This window comes from Hemibagrus wyckioides, linkage group LG16, assembly GCF_019097595.1.
Source record: "Hemibagrus wyckioides isolate EC202008001 linkage group LG16, SWU_Hwy_1.0, whole genome shotgun sequence".
Lineage (NCBI taxonomy): Eukaryota > Metazoa > Chordata > Actinopteri > Siluriformes > Bagridae > Hemibagrus > Hemibagrus wyckioides.
This window is the reverse complement of record NC_080725.1, coordinates 23,200,001-23,217,500: the sequence shown is the minus strand read 5'-3', so window position 1 is coordinate 23,217,500 and position 17,500 is coordinate 23,200,001. Positions and strand designations below refer to the sequence as shown.

At 42.7% G+C, this 17,500-nt stretch overlaps 2 protein-coding genes across 2 annotated transcripts in view; both read left to right on the top strand.

The window, feature by feature from the left end:
• exd3 (exonuclease 3'-5' domain containing 3) overlaps nucleotides 1-7,781 on the top strand; it is a 100,909-nt gene extending 93,128 nt beyond the window's left edge. The window contains exons 19-20 of the mRNA XM_058412685.1: nucleotides 5,924-5,990; nucleotides 6,636-7,781. Coding sequence (XP_058268668.1) covers nucleotides 5,924-5,990; nucleotides 6,636-7,183 — 615 coding nt within the window. The 3' untranslated portion in view covers nucleotides 7,184-7,781. The remainder of the gene's footprint in view (nucleotides 1-5,923; nucleotides 5,991-6,635) is intronic.
• Nucleotides 7,782-13,261: 5,480 nt separating this feature from the next.
• nrarpa (NOTCH regulated ankyrin repeat protein a) lies at nucleotides 13,262-15,036 on the top strand. Its single transcript, XM_058412694.1, has 2 exons — nucleotides 13,262-13,344; nucleotides 13,426-15,036. The coding sequence occupies exon 2, from the start codon at nucleotides 13,656-13,658 to the stop codon at nucleotides 13,992-13,994; it is 339 nt and encodes a 112-aa protein (XP_058268677.1). The 5' UTR covers nucleotides 13,262-13,344; nucleotides 13,426-13,655; the 3' UTR covers nucleotides 13,995-15,036.
• Nucleotides 15,037-17,500: the final 2,464 nt, after the last annotated feature.

The following is a 17,500-nucleotide window of genomic DNA, read 5'->3' as shown; positions in this document are numbered from 1 at the left end:
TGTGGTGTGTAGTGTTGTGTGGTGTGTTGTGTGGTGTGGAGTGTTGTGTGGTGTGGTGTGTTGTGTTGTGTGTAGTGTTGTGTGGTGTGTAGTGTTGTGTGTAGTGTTGTGTGGTGTGTAGTGTTGTGTGTAGTGTTGTGTGGTGTGTAGTGTTGTGTGGTGTGTAGTGTTGTGTGTAGTGTTGTGTGGTGTGTAGTGTTGTGTGGTGTGTGGTGTGTAGTGTTGTGTGTAGTGTTGTGTGTAGTGTGTTGTGTAGTGTGTAGTCTTGTGTGTAGTGTTGCATAGGGTGTAGTGTGTAGTGTTGTTGTGTGTAGTGTTGCATAGGGTGTAGTGTGTTGTGTGGTGTGTAGTGTTCTGTGGTGTGGTGTGTAGTGTTGTGTAGTGTGTTGTGTGTAGTGTGTTGTGTGTAGTGTAGTGTTGTGTGTAGTGTTGTGTGTAGTGTGTTGTGTGTAGTGTTGTGTGGTGTGTAGTGTTGTGTGGTGTGTAGTGTTGTGTGGTGTGTAGTGTTGTGTGGTGTGTGGTGTGTAGTGTTGTGTGTAGTGTTGTGTGTAGTGTGTTGTGTGTAGTGTTGTGTTGTGTGTAGTGTTGCATAAGGTGTAGTGTTGTGTAGTGTGTTGTGTTGTGTGTAGTGTAGTGTTGTGTGTAGTGTTGTCTGGTGTGTAGTGTTGCATAGGGTGTAGTGTGTTGTCTGGTGTGTAGTGTAGTGTAGTGTGTTGTGTGGTGTGTAGTGTAGTGTTATCTGGTGTGTAGTGTTGCATAGGGTGTAGTGTGTTGTGTGGTGTGTAGTGTTGTCTGGTGTGTAGTGTTGCATAGGGTGTAGTGTGTTGTCTGGTGTGTAGTGTAGTGTAGTGTGTTGTGTGGTGTGTAGTGTAGTGTTGTCTGGTGTGTAGTGTTGCATAGGGTGTAGTGTGTTGTGTGGTGTGTAGTGTTGTCTGGTGTGTAGTGTTGCATAGGGTGTTGTGTGGTGTGTAGTGTTGTGTGGTGTGTAGTGTTGTGTAGTGTGTTGTGTTATCTGGTGTGTAGTGTTGCATAGGGTGTAGTGTGTTGTGTGGTGTGTAGTGTAGTGTTGTGTGTAGTGTTGTCTGGTGTGTAGTGTTGCATAGGGTGTAGTGTGTTGTCTGGTGTGTAGTGTAGTGTAGTGTGTGGTGTGTAGTGTAGTGTTGTCTGGTGTGTAGTGTTGCATAGGGTGTAGTGTGTTGTGTGGTGTGTAGTGTTGTCTGGTGTGTAGTGTTGCATAGGGTGTAGTGTAGTGTGTAGTGTTGTGTGGTGTGTAGTGTTGTGTAGTGTGTGGAGTGTAGTGTTGTGTGTAGTGTTGTGTGGTGTGTAGTGTTGTGTGTAGTGTGGTGTGTAGTGTTGTGTGTAGTGTTGTGTGTGGTGTGGAGTGTTGTGTGTAGTGTTGTGTGGTGTGTTGTGTGGTGTGTAGTGTTGTGTGTAGTGTAGTGTTGTGTGTAGTGTTGTGTGGTGTGTTGTGTTGTGTGTAGTGTTGTGTGGTGTGTAGTGTTGTGTGTAGTGTGGTGTGTTGTGTGGAGTGTTGTGTGTTGTGTGTGGTGTGGTGTGTAGTGTTGTGTGTGGTGTTGTGTGGTGTGTAGTGTTGTGTGTAGTGTAGTGTTGTGTGTAGTGTAGTGTGGTGTGTAGTGTTGTGTGGAGTGTTGTGTGTAGTGTTGTGTGTAGTGTTGTGTGGTGTGGAGTGTTGTGTGGAGTGTTGTGTGTAGTGTTGTGTGGTGTGTAGTGTTGTGTGGAGTGTGGTGTGGAGTGTTGTGTGGTGTGGAGTGTTGTGTGTAGTCTTGTGTGGTGTGGAGTGTTGTGTGGAGTGTTGTGTGTAGTGTGGTGTGTAGTGTTGTGTTGTGTGTGGTGTGGAGTGTTGTGTGGAGTGTTGTGTGTAGTGTTGTGTGTAGTGTTGTGTGGTGTGTTGTGTGGTGTGTAGTGTTGTGTGTAGTGTTGTGTGTAGTGTTGTGTGGTGTGTTGTGTTGTGTGTAGTGTTGTGTTGTGTGTAGTGTTGTGTTGTGTGTAGTGTAGTGTTGTGTGGAGTGTTGTGTGGTGTGTAGTGTTGTGTGGTGTGTAGTGTTGTGTGTAGTGTGGTGTGTTGTGTGGTGTGGAGTGTTGTGTGTTGTGTGTGGTGTGGTGTGTAGTGTTGTGTGTGGTGTAGTGTTGTGTGTTGTGTTGTGTGTAGTGTTGTGTTGTGTGTAGTGTTGTGTGTGGTGTGTAGTGTTGTGTGTAGTGTTGTGTGGTGTGTGGTGTGTTGTGTGGTGTGGAGTGTTGTGTGTAGTGTTGTGTGTGGTGTTGTGTGGTGTGTTGTGTGGTGTGTAGTGTTGTGTGTGGTGTTGTGTGTAGTGTTGTGTGGTGTGTTGTGTGGTGTGTAGTGTTGTGTGTGGTGTTGTGTGTAGTGTTGTGTGGTGTGGAGTGTTGTGTGTAGTGTTGTGTGTGGTGTAGTGTTGTGTGGTGTGTTGTGTGGTGTGTGGTGTGTGCTGGTGCAGAGGGTGTGGTGTACTGTACAGTGTGGTGTTGTGTGGAGTGTTGTGTGTAGTGTTGTGTGTGGTGTTGTGTGGTGTGTTGTGTGGTGTGTAGTGTTGTGTGTGGTGTTGTGTGTAGTGTTGTGTGTGGTGTTGTGTGGTGTGTTGTGTGGTGTGTAGTGTTGTGTGTGGTGTTGTGTGTAGTGTTGTGTGGTGTGGAGTGTTGTGTGTAGTGTTGTGTGTGGTGTAGTGTTGTGTGGAGTGTAGTGTTGTGTGTGGTGTACTGTACAGTGTGGTGTTGTGTGTAGTGTTGTGTGTAGTGTTGTGTGGTGTGTGGTGTGTGGTGTGTGCTGGTGCAGAGGGTGTGGTGTACTGTACAGTGTGGTGTTGTGTGGAGTGTTGTGTGTAGTGTTGTGTGGTGTGTGGTGTTGTGTGGTGTGTGCTGGTGCAGAGGGTGTGGTGTACTGTACAGTGTGGTGTTGTGTGGAGTGTTGTGTGTAGTGTTGTGTGGTGTGTGGTGTGTGGTGTGTGCTGGTGCAGAGGGTGTGGTGTACTGTACAGTGTGGTGAGATCTGGTCACAGGACTGGACACAGGTGTGTGTGACTGTTAATGGATGGTTTCTTGCTGTAATGAGGAACTGAACACAGATGCAGAATAAATCCACAGGATCAGGACTGTGATTCTCATGAAAACATCATTTCTTGCTAATTTCTTCCTACAACTGGTTATAATGGTCAAAGAAATCTAACATGACCACACCTCACTGACCTCCACAAAGTGACAAACATTTCTTTCTAAATGTTCATGTGTGGTGTCGGACACACAATGGAGGAAACACAAGAAGCTTAAATAAATAAATAAATAAATAATAATAATAATAATTTAATTAAAAAGAAAGAAAAAAAATAATGGATGAAACATGAAGCTTAAATAAATAAGACAAACAAACAATAAAATAAAAAAGAAAGAAAATAATGAAACAAACATGAAGCTAAAATAAATTAGTTTAATTAATAAATAAACATTTGTATAAATTTCCCACACTTCTTCAGCGTCCTACCTGCTCCCGCATCCGTTTTGAATCAAAGCTCTGTTACACCATTGGCTGGCTGAGTGGTCACATGACCTGGCCCCGGTGCAGGCCCTGCCTCCTGTGTGCTGCAGTCCAGGATTTTCCCATGGGAGCGGCACAGTGTGTGTGTGTGTGTGTGTGTGTGTGTGTGTGTGTGAGTCAGAGAGACTGTTTTCCCTGTGCACCCCCACCCTCTGGCCCGTCTGCGGTCTCTCTCACTGGCTTATTCAGAAAAACTTTCTCCTGATTAAAGCCGTATGTGAGAGTTGCAGCGGCGTGTAAAAGTCTGGACGAGGCGTGTGTCCGAGTTTAAACGTTTTATCCCTCAGACTCAGACCTGTTTTGTGTCTCATATATGTTCCTCAAATGCTTCAGAAAAAAAAATCTGGAAAGCAAAAAATGATGACCCAAAACAAAGTGTGTGTGTGTGTGTGTGTGTCTCCTGTTCATCTGAGGGATCTGTCTAGTCATGACCTTCTCACCAACTTGCATACATGTGTGTGTGTGTGTGTGGTTCTCAAAGTGAGCACACACACACACACACTGGGTGGAAAGTGAGGCAGGACAGGGATAAGCTGTCTGTGTGGCTTGAGCAGGTTTTGACTTGCACTGGCATGGGAAACTCAGGAGTTGGGTAAATAGTTGCCGGTATTTTCACTGCGCCACCACTGGTGTGTGTGTGTGTGTGTGTGTGTGTGTGTGTGTGTGTGTGTGTGGGAAGAGATCATTCAAGGTGCAATCAGGAGAGCGTGAGAGTGAGCAGTAAGGGCTTGCAGAGGGCACCTGTGTCAGTCACACACACACACACATGCATGCTTACACCATTTCATGCCACCTCAAAAGTGTGTGTGTGTGTGACTGAGCTGTACATCTGTTTCATGCTGTCCAGACCTGACATGCAGTTTACTCGGATAAAATATAATGTCTAACACATGAAAAAATCAGGTGTGTGTGTGTGAGAGAGAGAGAGACTGATGCCCTCTGCAATGTACATGTATTTAATCTCCAACTGAACTTCTTAAATCCTGATACAGAAAACTGATTGTGTGTCTGTCTGTCTGTCTCTCTCTTTCTGTCTGTCTGTTTCTTTGTCTGTCTCTCTCTTTCTGTCTGTCTGTTTCTTTGTCTCTCTCTCTCTCTCTCTCTCTCTCTCTCTGTCTGTTTCTTTGTCTCTCTCTCTCTCTGTCTGTTTCTTTGTCTGTCTCTCTCCCTCTGTGTCTCTCTCTCTCTCTCTCTGTCTCTCTCTCTCTCTGTCTATTTGTCTGACTGTCTCTCTCTGTTTCTCTCTCTCTGTCTGTTTGTCTGCCTGTCTCTCTCTGTCTCTCTCTCTGTCTGTTTGTCTGTCTCTCTCTGTTTCTGTTTCTCTCTCGGTCTGTCTGAACTTAAATCCTGATACAGAAAACTGATTCTCTTTCTCTCTCTCTCTCTCTCTCTCTCTCTCTCCCTCTCTGTCTGTCTTTCTCTCTCCCTCTCTGTCTGTCTGTCTCTTACTCATGTTTAATGTAAAAATAATTTAATATAAAAAGCTCTTCTTGTATAAATTCCTTAAAGAAAAATAATTAAATAAAAAAATGTATAAAGAATAAATTATTTGAAAGAGCGAGTAAAAGCTGTGTGTGTGTGTGAGGGTGGGAATTAGACGCCATGACGAGGCGTTTAGCAGTTAAGTGTTGTTTAAGGGGACGGGGGTGTTTTGGGGGGGGTTGTAGGTGTTTGGGGGGGGGGTGCAGGGGGTGGTGTTGGTGTAGGTCTCTCACACAGGAGTCTGTTGTTGTGAAGACTCCTCAGACGAGACAAAAGCTACACAGGGGTGTGAACATCACTAAGATGCATCCACTACTGTCACACCTCTACTGTGTGTATGTGGGGGGGGGGGGGGGGGGTGAGAGAGATTTATGACACTGTTAGTAATGTGTGATGTGTCTGCGGTTCACTGAGCCTCCTCACTACACATCGCCACTTTAAAATTCAAAAATCTCACCATTAGAATTTTCACAGAAATAGTTTTAAATGTTTCTGCATTAAATACTGCTTCAAATATTTTAATTCATGTCAGAAATTTCAGACCAAACAGAAATTTTTTTTCTAATATATTTAAAAATATTAATTTTTAATCAATTTTTGTCTTTATTTTAACAACCTGGTATTTTATTTATTTATTTATTTATTTATTTATTTATTTATTTATTTATTTATTTATAGGACATTTCCCTCAGACTGCTTTATTATCTGCATTTTGATGAAATTTAGATACAGAATGACGTTTTAGGACATTTTTATATTGTTGTACAATTCTTTCCCTCAATAATTAAATATTAATTTGCCCCTTTTTAAAAAATAAATGATTGATGTGTTTTTTCTTCATGTTGGTGATACTGAGCTGGTGTGTGTTCTTTAAAGGCGTGTAATAATGACGAGTATCTGAAGCTGCCCAGAGAAGACATGACTCAGATGATGAACAGACGAGGTGAGTTCATCAACACGCTTTCACAAACTAACCACCGGTCTAATTAGTTCACTTAGCCAGAGCTGGTTAATTTAGTAAACAAGCGCTGATGATGTCATTAGGGTGGATGATGGAAATGACAAATAAACAAAAAAACAAGCGTGTTTGAACAGGTTTCAGAAAAAACTCAGAGTTCATACAGAGAGTTCATTATGAGAGAGAGAGAGAAGGATGGAAAGAAAGAAAGGATACTTTAATAGTGAAAACGAGAAAAAAGGAAAGACAAGACAAAAAATGGAAGGAAAGAGAGAAGGGAGGAAATAATTCCTGATAAATAATATAATCATCAGAAAGAAAGATTGTTTATAGTGAGAGAGGAAGGAAGGAAGGAAAAAAAGGAAAAAAAAGAAATTAAAGAAGGGAGGAAGGAACTGTGCTGTAACTGGCTGAGAGAAAGAAAGAAACGAATGAAGAGTTCTGTAATCGTCAGAAATATCGATTCTTTAATGGTAGAAAAAAGAGACAGACAGACAGAAAGAAAAAAAAAAAGAAGAAAGAAAGACAGACAGACAGGCAGAAAGACAGTAAAGATGTTTTTGTCAGAGGTAAATGCAGTAGAAAAATGCAGGTGTATCAGGACTGAAGGTGCGTGATTTTGTCCCTCAGGTCTGATGCAGGTGGACCGCTCTGAGACTCGGTGTGACCCTCAGGTGGACCGCTCTGAGACTCGGTGTGACCCTCAGGTGGACCGCTCTGAGACTCGGTGTGACCCTCAGGTGGACCGCTCTGAGACTCGGTGTGACCCTCAGGTGGACCGCTCTGAGACTCGGTGTGACCCTCAGGTGGACCGCTCTGAGACTCGGTGTGACCCTCAGGTGGACCGCTCTGAGACTCGGTGTGACCCTCAGGTATACTCGAACAGGTGGAGGCCCCTGGACGGGCCGGTGTTCACTCCTAACTGCCGCTGGGCCCCGCGCTCGGCCCTCGACCCTCACTCCTGCAGGTTTGGGGGCGGAGCCGAGGTGCAGCTGGAGACGGTTCCACCCGGTCTGTTCGCTCGCATCCCCGAGTACTTCATCTGCACGCACTGTGGGAAAGTGTTCTGGGAGGGAACCCACTTCGACCGGGCGCTCGCTCAGTTCCAGGACATTCTTAACCTTTCAGATGACCACACCACGTCCAGGAAGAACAGAACCCAGTCGTCTGAGGTCTGAGGGCCGGAAAATAAATCACAGTCCAGTCTGAGAGCATGTGTCAGAACACCAGGAGGTTGTAAGGTCCAGTCCTGAAATGGACTTTTTAACACTATAAAGTGGAAGAGATTCAGATAGAAAGGTGCCAATACTTACGCTTCCTACACATTTCTGGTGTAGCTGCTGAATATTCATCAGCAATCTGAGACTTTTATCACGTTTTCTTACTTTCTCACGACATACACACACCTGATGTCCAGGAACTCGTGTGTGTTCTCTGATAAAATTCTGGGGGTTTTTGTTCTTTCTTAGAGTTTGTGTAGCTCTGTGTTTACAGGGTCAGTGAGAAATGTCCAGAACTGTGTGTTACAGTGTGACCGACACTTTGTGATGAGGTGGAGGTGTGTTTCTCACCAGGGTTCTGGTCTGTAACTTACACCAGCCCTGGATGTGGCTTCGGTCATCCTGCATGCACCAGGTCATACTGACCCCTCCTTATTTTACTCAACTGTTTTACAAGCTTTTTAATTTCACCTTTTTCTTTCTTTCTTTCTTTGATTGATGTGTCCTGTTAAGGAAAAAAGAAATTAAAACCCGATTGTGAAACACTGCTCGGAGTTCTGTGTTTGAGCAACAGCTGATCTTCATGAAATCTGTCAAATAGTAGCTCAGAGAGAGAGAGAGAGACAGAGAGAGAGACACAGAGAGAGACACAGAGAGAGACACAGAGAGAGAGACAGAGAGAGACAGAGAGAGAGAGAGAGACAGAGAGAGAGACACAGAGAGAGACACAGAGAGAGAGAGACAGAGAGAGAGAGAGACACAGAGAGAGAGAGAGAGACAGAGAGAGAGAGTTGAGCAATATATTTTAAAAAAAGAGAAGAAACTAGACTGTGTGTGTGTGTGTGTGTGTGTGTGTGTGTGTATGAGGGTTCTGGCTTCGAGCATCTGTGAGAAAGTAACACAATGTGGTTTGCAACACAAACTCTGGTGTAATCGTAAATACGGCTTTACGTCTGAATTCCTTCCTCACTTTTTAGGTTCGGGGAAAAAAGTTCAAGCGTGAGACACCTCCAAGTTTTCATTTATTAGTCTTAAAAACCTTCCTGCACAGGTGAACACACACACACACACACACACAGGTCAGCAAGTGAGAGTTGGTTTAAAGGTATATATTACAGATGGTTAATGACAGGAGGGTGTGTGTGCTTGGCTCAGCAGGAACTCCACTCTATTTCTCTCTCTCTCTCATGATGTTCTGATGTTCATCATTTCAGGGTGTAATATTCTGAAATGCACTTGTACATCGAACGTTGTTTCACATCATCAGATGTGAAATCAGGTTGATTTTCCAACAAGATACACTGTGAGGAAAATGAAGGTCTTAAGGGTTCTTTATTTGTTCTTCCTTAGAGATGATTATCAGAACCCTCTCCTATCAGAACCCTCTACAGAAGAAGAAAGCTGCATGGGGCGGTCAGGTGGTAGTGTTCCTCTTCTCCATACTCTGTAATAAATCATCTTTACTGGGTTATGATCTGAAGGAGAGATCTCAGGTATCAGTGTGTTTGTGTGATGTTCTACATGTTTGTTTAATTGTTGTAAGATCTGAACCCAAGCCATTTGGCTCTTGGATCTTGCCGGATTGTTTTGCAATCTTGAAAACAGGAAGGCAGGATGGGCTGTGCACAGATTCTCCACCACTGATTTTCTTTCCAAAAGAGTGTGTGTGTGTGTGTGTGTGCATGTGCATGTGTGTGCGCGCGCTTTTCAAAAGCCCCCAGCAAAACAACCTACACATGTCCCTTCTTTAAACCTGAATATAAGTATCTAAGTATTTTGCTGTAACTGTATCCCTTACACCATGCCTGAAATAATCTAGTGAGGTGTGTGTGTGTGTGTGTGTGTGTAAGAGAGCTCGGTTCAGCCCCTGTCCCGGATCAGCCTGGCCTTTTTCTGCGCCGTTGTCACCCGATCCTCTCTCTTTCTTCACTGGGAAGAAAAGCTCGCCTCTTTCCCACGCTCCTGCTACACGTGGTAGCTGCCGGGCCTGAATCGGGCTCCCAGGCTCCGCCCATGCGCGCTGACGTCACCGGCGTTCCTCAAAACTCAAAATCCTCTTCTCTCTCTCTCTCTCTCTCTCTCTCTCTCTCTCTCTCTCTCGAGAGAGAGAGAGAGAGAGAGAGAGAGAGTGTCAGTAGCTGTAGAAGCCCCGCCCACCAAGCCCACGCCCCCTACTTTTCTTCCCGCGCGCGCGCACCTTTAGCTCTGAGCTAAAGTCTCTGAAGGAGAAAGTCTCTTAGAGGAGGAGCGGGAGGAAAAAATGGCGGCTGTTGGAAAACACTGCTTTTTAACCTTATTTTCTAGTCAGACGCTGTTTAATATTAAACACTGGTCTGCTTCAAATGTCTATAGTGCTATATACCTTGTTTAGCTTTTTAGATCACTTCAAATAAACTGTCTGTCTATCTATCTATCTAAATGTGGCCAAAATAGGTCAACAGACTAAATTAACTGACTCCTGCCTTCTTAAAAAACAGCAATTGTAAGCCATTTTAGTGGCAAAGTTTGATATCTTTGTGATTTATAGGTTAAATAGGCTAGAACAAGGGACTTTTCTACACAGAAAAGTTGAATACAGAACCCTTAACCATTCCCCAGCAGTGTCTTCTCTGTCATAAAGGGCTTAAACACCAGAACCCTTTCAGGAACTTTAAGAAAAAAGAGGGGAAAAACACTCGAAATCGTAAAATCCCAACCACAACTGTCAGCCTTACTCATATTACGAGTGTGTGTAGGAAGGGAACAGACCCTTTTGTGTCTCCTAGTAATAAAGTGTTAGTTATTTTTCTGGAACAAATGTTATGAAAGCTCTGATCTCCAAACTTCTGAAGTCGTCGATCATTCCAGACATGTCCAGAGATGGAAATTTGCTCCGTCAGTTTTGCTGTACCGTAGCTATGAGGCAGATATTGCTAACAAATCATGAAGGTTTACATCAAAACATGCCTAAACCTTCTCAGATAAAAAGTGTATGAATATTCAGCTCTATCTACTCCAGCTTTAAAGTGGCAGTATAGTGGCTTTCAGACTGACGTTTTAATGGAACATTTTAAAGGGTAAATGACCAGTGTTCTGTTCCACACAGCCTAAATAAAATAGAAAATATACCACATCTTTCCACTTGCACTTTCAAGTGAATCGAGTAAATGTGTAGGTTTGTGAGCTGCAAAGCGTGCTAATGATTACATTTCCATGCATGCAAAGCAATACATCAGTTGGTTATTCAGTGCTGAGTGAATAAAGCCCTGAAACATTATATGAAGTGAATGAAAAAGAAAACGTCCAGGACAGCTGTGTGATGACCATTATAATTTTTTAATGGCTCATCTTTGTCCTTGACTCTGAACTGTTTTTAATCATGTGATGAAAGTGTGTTTACAACAGATGAAAATGGACCAGTCATTTTTTTCTTTCTTTACTTATCATTTGTGATAGGTAGATCACCCCTCCAGATCACTGAGTTCAGGGGTTGGACTCGGCCCCTTAGTTCCAGTGAAAGGATCTCTTAATGCTTCAGCTTCATACCAAGACATTTTGGACAATTTCATGCTCTTTGTGGGAACAGTTTGGGGATGACCCCTTCCTGTTCCAACATGACTGCACACCAGTGACCAAAGCAAGGTCCATAAAGACATGGATGAGTGAGTTTGGTGTGGAGGAACTTGACTGGCCTGCACAGAGTCCTGACCTCAACCCCATAGAACACCTTTGGGATGAATTAGAGGAGACTGCGAGCCAGGCCAAAAGTTTTGGGACGTCTACTTTTACCTGCACATGAATGTAATATGGAGTTGTAACCCCGCCCTTTGCACCTCTAACAGCTTCAACTCTTCTGGGAAGGCTTTCCACAAGGTTTAGGAGTGTGTTTATGGGAATTTTCTGACCATTCCTCTAGAACTGCATTTGTGAGGTCAGGCACTGAACACCTGAATTCAATGATTGGGAGGGGTGTGGTAAAAACTTTTGGCAATATAGTGTATATATACAGAGCTGCCCTGTCATTTCCATATGATTCACTATTCCCATGAAAACAGATGATGTTGAAAGTTGAAATTTAGAAAGCTGAGAGGTGAGAGAGCTGGACAGATTAAAGGACACCACTGCATCACTTTCTTTAGCTTGAGATAAAGCAGTGCACCAACATCAACAAGTAATTGCTCAGCATTGTGGGTAATGCAGGAAACTGTTAAAATAGACCAGCATGACGAAGACGTGAGTTTAAAGTAATAAATCAATATTTTGCATAAATGAAGATGACAAAACGATTATAAATGTTGATCTGCAAGTAGTGGAGAGTTGGGTTTTTTTTACACCAACAGAAAGGGCAGGGCTTGTAGCAGGTAACGGTCAGCACTGACACTGCAGTAGAGTTTTATCTGTGTTTACAGACCCGCCAGGATTAGGGCTAAAAGTCTCTCTGCTAATCTGTGTCTCTGTAGCGACATGTTGGAAAATATTTGCACAGAATTAAGCGAGGGATCGTTCACAGGTTCATGATTCTGCTGACCAGGCCTGATATCTGCACCTTAAAACTAGTATATAATGTGCACAGACTGAACTGAGAGAAATCACCAAAACACACTCTCTGAGGAAAAGAAAAAATGTCATGGTTTTATTTCAGACAGCAGTGATTCTGGGTCAGGTCTGTTAGGAGAGAGAGACAGAGAGAGAGAGAGAGAGAGAGAGAGAGAGAGAGAGAGAGAGATTTTGCTGCTGTTCAAACTTTATAGCTCTAACAGTTTAATGAGGCCGGAAGAGAAAAAACGCGTTTTTTACTGCGGTAAATGATTAGAGCCGGTTACCGCGTCCGCCATACGGAGCAAACGGTGTGTGTGTGTGTTTCCACGCCAAATTGCGGCTGTGTGTGTGTCCTGTTCCCACGGTAGCGCGTGACTCTGCGCGCACCTCAGCTTGCAGTCGCACCGGAAGCCGAGCAAGGTTTTTTTTGTTGTTTAGGTTCCTGTGACTGTAAACAGCTGCGACACAGATAAAGCTGTGGAAACCAGTGAAACCGATTTAGAGGTCTCTCTCTCTCTCTCTCTCTCTCTCTCTCTCTCTCTCTTTGGACATGAATTCCCCTAAAACCTGCAGCTGTGTCTGTGATGCCGCACGGAGGACATAAATCTTCAATAAGCTTCACTGTACACTTCTCATTACATTCACACTCTCAGGGAATAAACTGTACACTTCCTTGTTTCTACAGCTTTGATCTTTACCTTTAGAGTCAGTTAACAGAAGTCCTGGACCTGTAGGTCATGCATATGCAGCACGTGTACCTTTCCAGGTAGAAGATCCATGAACACGTGCATCCTTGATGGTAAAAAAAAAACGAAAGAGCGAGGAAAGGAACAGCTGGGTTCTAGATGATGAAACTGTTCTATGCGATCAGAATAAACTCTTTAAAGTTTGTCATATATTGTCATATATTTGTCAGATATTTTCACTCCCTGTAGGTGTACAACCATGTGCGGACCTGACATGTACAAACAAATCACTGTTTATTATTATTATTATTATTATTATTATTATTATTATACACTCATTCTTTAGGTTTTTTTATATGGTGGGAAAATTTTCACCCTGGTTTTCTTTCACTTAAACCACGCCTCTCTTGGTTTTAAACCCAAATATACCACGCCCCCCAGCATAATCCCTCGACCAATCGGCTTCTTTCGGCTCCTCCCACTCCGCACCGCTCGCGTCTGTCGAGGCCTCATTGTTATGCAAATAAGCGCGTCTGAAATAAGAGCGCGCGCGCGCAGGTTCTGGCCAGTCTGAGATTGGCTGTGGGAACCGCTCGAGGAGAGGAGCACGCATACACACATACAGACACACACACACACACACGCACACACGGTGCGCGCGCGCAGGGTGGTGGAACAGTCGCAACGCTCGAGCCGTCCGGGGAAAAAAAAACCCAAGAACAATCAAACCTACAGGCAAGTATAAATATAAGACTTAAATTATAATTTTGGAGAAAGTTGTTTTGTTTTTTTTACTTTTATAATTACGCGGTTTTCTCCTTCTTCTTCAACCCAGGCTTGGAATGTAAGACTTGCTCGTGAGCTGAGCGGTGAAGAAAAAAAATACAAAACACGGAGGAGTGTGTGTTAATCTTAGTGAGTTAAAAGTTTTTGTGTGTGTTTTGGAAATAAACTGCATCTTCATAACTGCTGCTGAGATTTATTTCTTTTTAAAAGTGAAAGAAAGCAAGAAAGAAATCTGCCATAAATAAATCCTGAACCTGGTGCTGCTACCGAGACACTTCTGCGGATCTTTTACGCGTTTGGATTGTGGTTCCACTGGAGTCACAATTTTTTAAAGGGATATTTCACATTTCCATCACTACTCTTCCTCCATCATCATCATCATCACTCCTACACCTCGTCGTCCAGAGCCCAGGGAGATCTTCGCGCGCCAGATTCGCACCATGAGCCAGGCGGACGTGTCCACATGCTCGGCGCCGCAGCGGGTTTTCCAGGAGGCGGTGCGCCGGGGCAATACCAAGGAGCTGCACTCCCTGCTGCAGAACATGAGCAGCTGTGAGTTCAACGTCAACTCGTTCGGACCTGAGGGCCAGACCGCACTTCACCAGTCGGTCATCGATGGAAACCTGGAGCTCGTCAAGCTGCTGGTGAAGTTCGGGGCGGACATCCGGCTGGCCAACCGCGAGGGCTGGAGCGCGCTGCACATCGCCGCGTTCGGGGGACATCAGGACATCGTGCTGTACCTCATCACCAAGGCCAAGTACTCCAACGGAGCGCGGTGATGACCCATGCAACTCTCTCTCTCTCGCTCTCTTTTTATTTTATTTTTTTTTCAAACGAACTACAGAGAAGAGACTTAATTTCTTTTTATTTCTGGCCAAAACGTCAGACGCTTCATTTTATTCACCTAAAAAAAACCAAATTAGCGCCATGGCTGGGCTTCAAGTGGATAAAACATCCTCTCACTAACTCCTGAGTGATCTGACATGCATGTGCATTGGTACTAAAGCTTTTTCTTAATCGCCCTGATTGTGTCAGAAACATCAGACTTAGTGGGTTTTTTTCTGGATGAAAGGATAGATGGATGGATGGATGGATGGATGGATGATCGGTTGCTCCTCAAAGTTACTGATTACTGAAAAATATTATCACAAATCGAAACACGGATGGCACTTGAGGTATGCTGAAAAAAAGGGAATTTTTTTTTGGGTCAACACTGTTTCTGAGAAGCGTCTCTGAAATGCCATGTGGTTATGTTGTTGTTGTTGTTGTTGTTGTTTTGCAATCAGTTAAAGCATTTAATTATAAAAGCGAATGAATATTCGAAAAAAAGAGATGTATCTAAATAACAGCGTAAAGTGGCGTCAAGTTAAAGTACTGTACACAATAGCTTTACTTCTACATCAGAGTAGTCCTGTGCGTCCTGCAGTCATCTACAGCACATGCTATAGAGGTGTGTGGGGGTGTGTGTGTGTGTGTGTGTGTTTTAAAAAAGAAAAAGAAAAAATCTGCTGCTTTTCGCTTCTCACGTCAGGAAAGAAAGTCGCGTTTGGAGTCTTGACTTTATCATCTTCTCAGTATTTTTTTTCCTTCTCTTTAATTTGAACATTCTGGTCATCACTGTGAAATACAGGCTGGGCTTTTATTTATGAAGGTACATTGATGATGATGATGATGGTCATGATGATGCATATATAATCCGTGATTAGGGTCTTTGGGGGGAATCTAAGCTGCTTTTTCTCTTTTTTTGCCCACCACCCCCTCCAAATTATGTGGAGATTTCATTTTTTTATTTTTATTTTTGTAGCGTTCAGTATGCTCGCTTTCTTTCTCGTGCACGTTTGACGTCACCTGCGTGGCGTCATGAAAACCGGCCTTCAGGAGCTCCTCGTTTTTTTAAACTCTCCATCTCCATTTTTAGCTCCACAAAACCTTCAAAAACACCCTTCACCCCCCCCCCCCCCGTGTGTTATGGATCTCTGCATCAGCTACCTCGACTTTAAAGTATTCTTAACTTTTTAAAAAAAAATTTTATTTAAAGCCTAGTGATCCGTCTCATAACCTTCATCCTCTTTATTTTTTTTTCTTTATCATATTCTCCACAATTTCAAGCTTCACTCGACAACCAAAATCCAAACCATAGTGATTCACATTATTATTATTATTATTATTATTATTATTATTATTATTATTATTATTATGGAGTCAATCAAACGCTCAATTTTGTGTGTCGCTTGTTTGTTTGTTTGTTTGTTTAGTGGCCCGATTTATTAAATGCAGGGAGATTTTGTTGCACATAATATAAAAAAACAAAAACAAATCACGGAGCCTTTATTTTATTTTAGTTTTTATTTCTGTTTGATTTCAAACGCCCCCTGGCGGCTGCTCGGGTAACTGCAGGATTTGAGGCTGCAAAAAAGCTTGAGAGAAAGAGAGAGAGAAAGAGAGAAAAGTGACTACTGAGCTCCACTCGACTCACATACTGTTATAAAAGACTGTTGTGTGACTCTTATTGCAGGGATGAACAATCTTCAGATTTAAGAAGAAAAAAAAAATCACACAAGGAACAGACCTGCGCTTGTGTTTGAGTTTCAGTCTGATGTGTTTCAATGCTGCTTTCATTTACATTTTATTCTTTTTTTTAGTTTTAAAAGCCAACAGTGAGTGAGAGAGGAGGACCTGTGCAGTTATAATGATCTGTGTGAAGCCTCCTGTGTGTGTGTGTGTGTGTGTGTGTGTTGCATGCATACCACTGATGAACTGGTTCTTGCTTGTCTGGCCCCGATGATAAGCCCTGGGTTAGACTTAAGAACATTTCTTTATGTAAAATAAATAAATAAATAATTAATAAAATAAAATAAAACCTGGAGCGTGATAACAGCAGAAAGTCAGAGGAGCTCCAAAATAATAATAATAATAATAATAGTAATAATAATAAAGATGAAAAAATATGCATTGCATGTCTTAAACTTGATAACTTTTTTTTTTTACTTTTTCTTTTTGGAAAAAAAAATGTTGCACTGATGACCGTTCACTCGTTGGCCTTTGCGTCAACATTTAATTTTTTTTCTAAATAGAAAACATGAGAGAGAGAGAGAGAGAGAGAGAGGAAAAAAAGCTGCAGGTTGTTTTATTGTCTGTTGTGTATTTGTGTGTCTCTCTCTCTCTCTCTAAATAAATAAATATATATATGTTTATGTATAGAAATATATGGATGAATAAAATCCAGGGCGCTTTCTTTTCTCTCCCGATACTGGGGGGGGAGGGGGGCTTTCAGAAGACATGTGATGGTAAGATCAATGTTTGTTAAAAAAAAAAAAAAAGAACAAGAAAATGAACCAATGGTTAAAAATTGCACGGTGTTGTTGTTGTTGTTGTTGTTGTTGTTTTGGGTTCTGATTTTTGTCATAACATTTATGACATAGAGAGCCGGAGCAACTCTTTAAGGTGAAAATGAACTGAATTTGAATGAGGAGATTTTTTTTGGTTTTTGGACCAAGTTGTAAAAAAAAAGAATTGTGAGTGATTTTATTTTATTCCTGTGTGTGTGTGTGTGTGTGTGTGTGTGTGTTGGACAATTTGTAACACTGTGATTTGTGGTGTGCTCAGATGATGGAGTGCTGTAATATTGTTTTGTACGTTTGTGTACAAGCCAGTAAAGAAAAAAGAAAAAAAAGATTAAACCTTTAAAAAAGGTGTGACTCGGACACTTTCGCTGCTTTTCTTTTCTCTTCTTTCTTTCTTTCTTTCTTGTGTGAAAAGAAAGAGTGGAGGGCCTCCCTGACCCCGTCAACTTTCTTTTGTCATTCGTGTTTCTTCTGCGCCTTTCATAGCCGGGATAAAAGAGCGAGGCCAGCGCAGAGGATTGTGGGTAATTTTTGCTTTAAAAGACCAGATTCCTTCACTTCTTTCTTTCTGTTTTTGTTTTTTACAGCTGTCTGGGGAGAAACTTGTTCTCTCAGACACATGCACTGCTACAAGGTGAGGAATTCCTGGAAGATGTAAATCACCATTTCACACCACGTCATCTCTCCCACACTCACACACACACACACACACACACACACACACTTGTACTTTCTTTAGTCTCTCATGCACCTTTTCACGAGGTCTAAACTTCCTCATACATGAGAAGTGGGATAGACGACCAGTTAAAATGTCCTCACTCTCTATAGAAGTGAACTCATGCAGATGTAACACACACACACACACACACACGGTCCTGCAACGGAGCCAATCCCAATGAGACTTTAAACCACTGCATTTCATTATGTCCTTGTCAAGGAAC

Coding starts and splice junctions, on each gene's coding strand:
- nrarpa (XM_058412694.1), top strand. CDS start 13,656: ATGAGCCAGGCGGACGTGTCCACATGCTCGGCGCCGCAGCGGGTTTTC.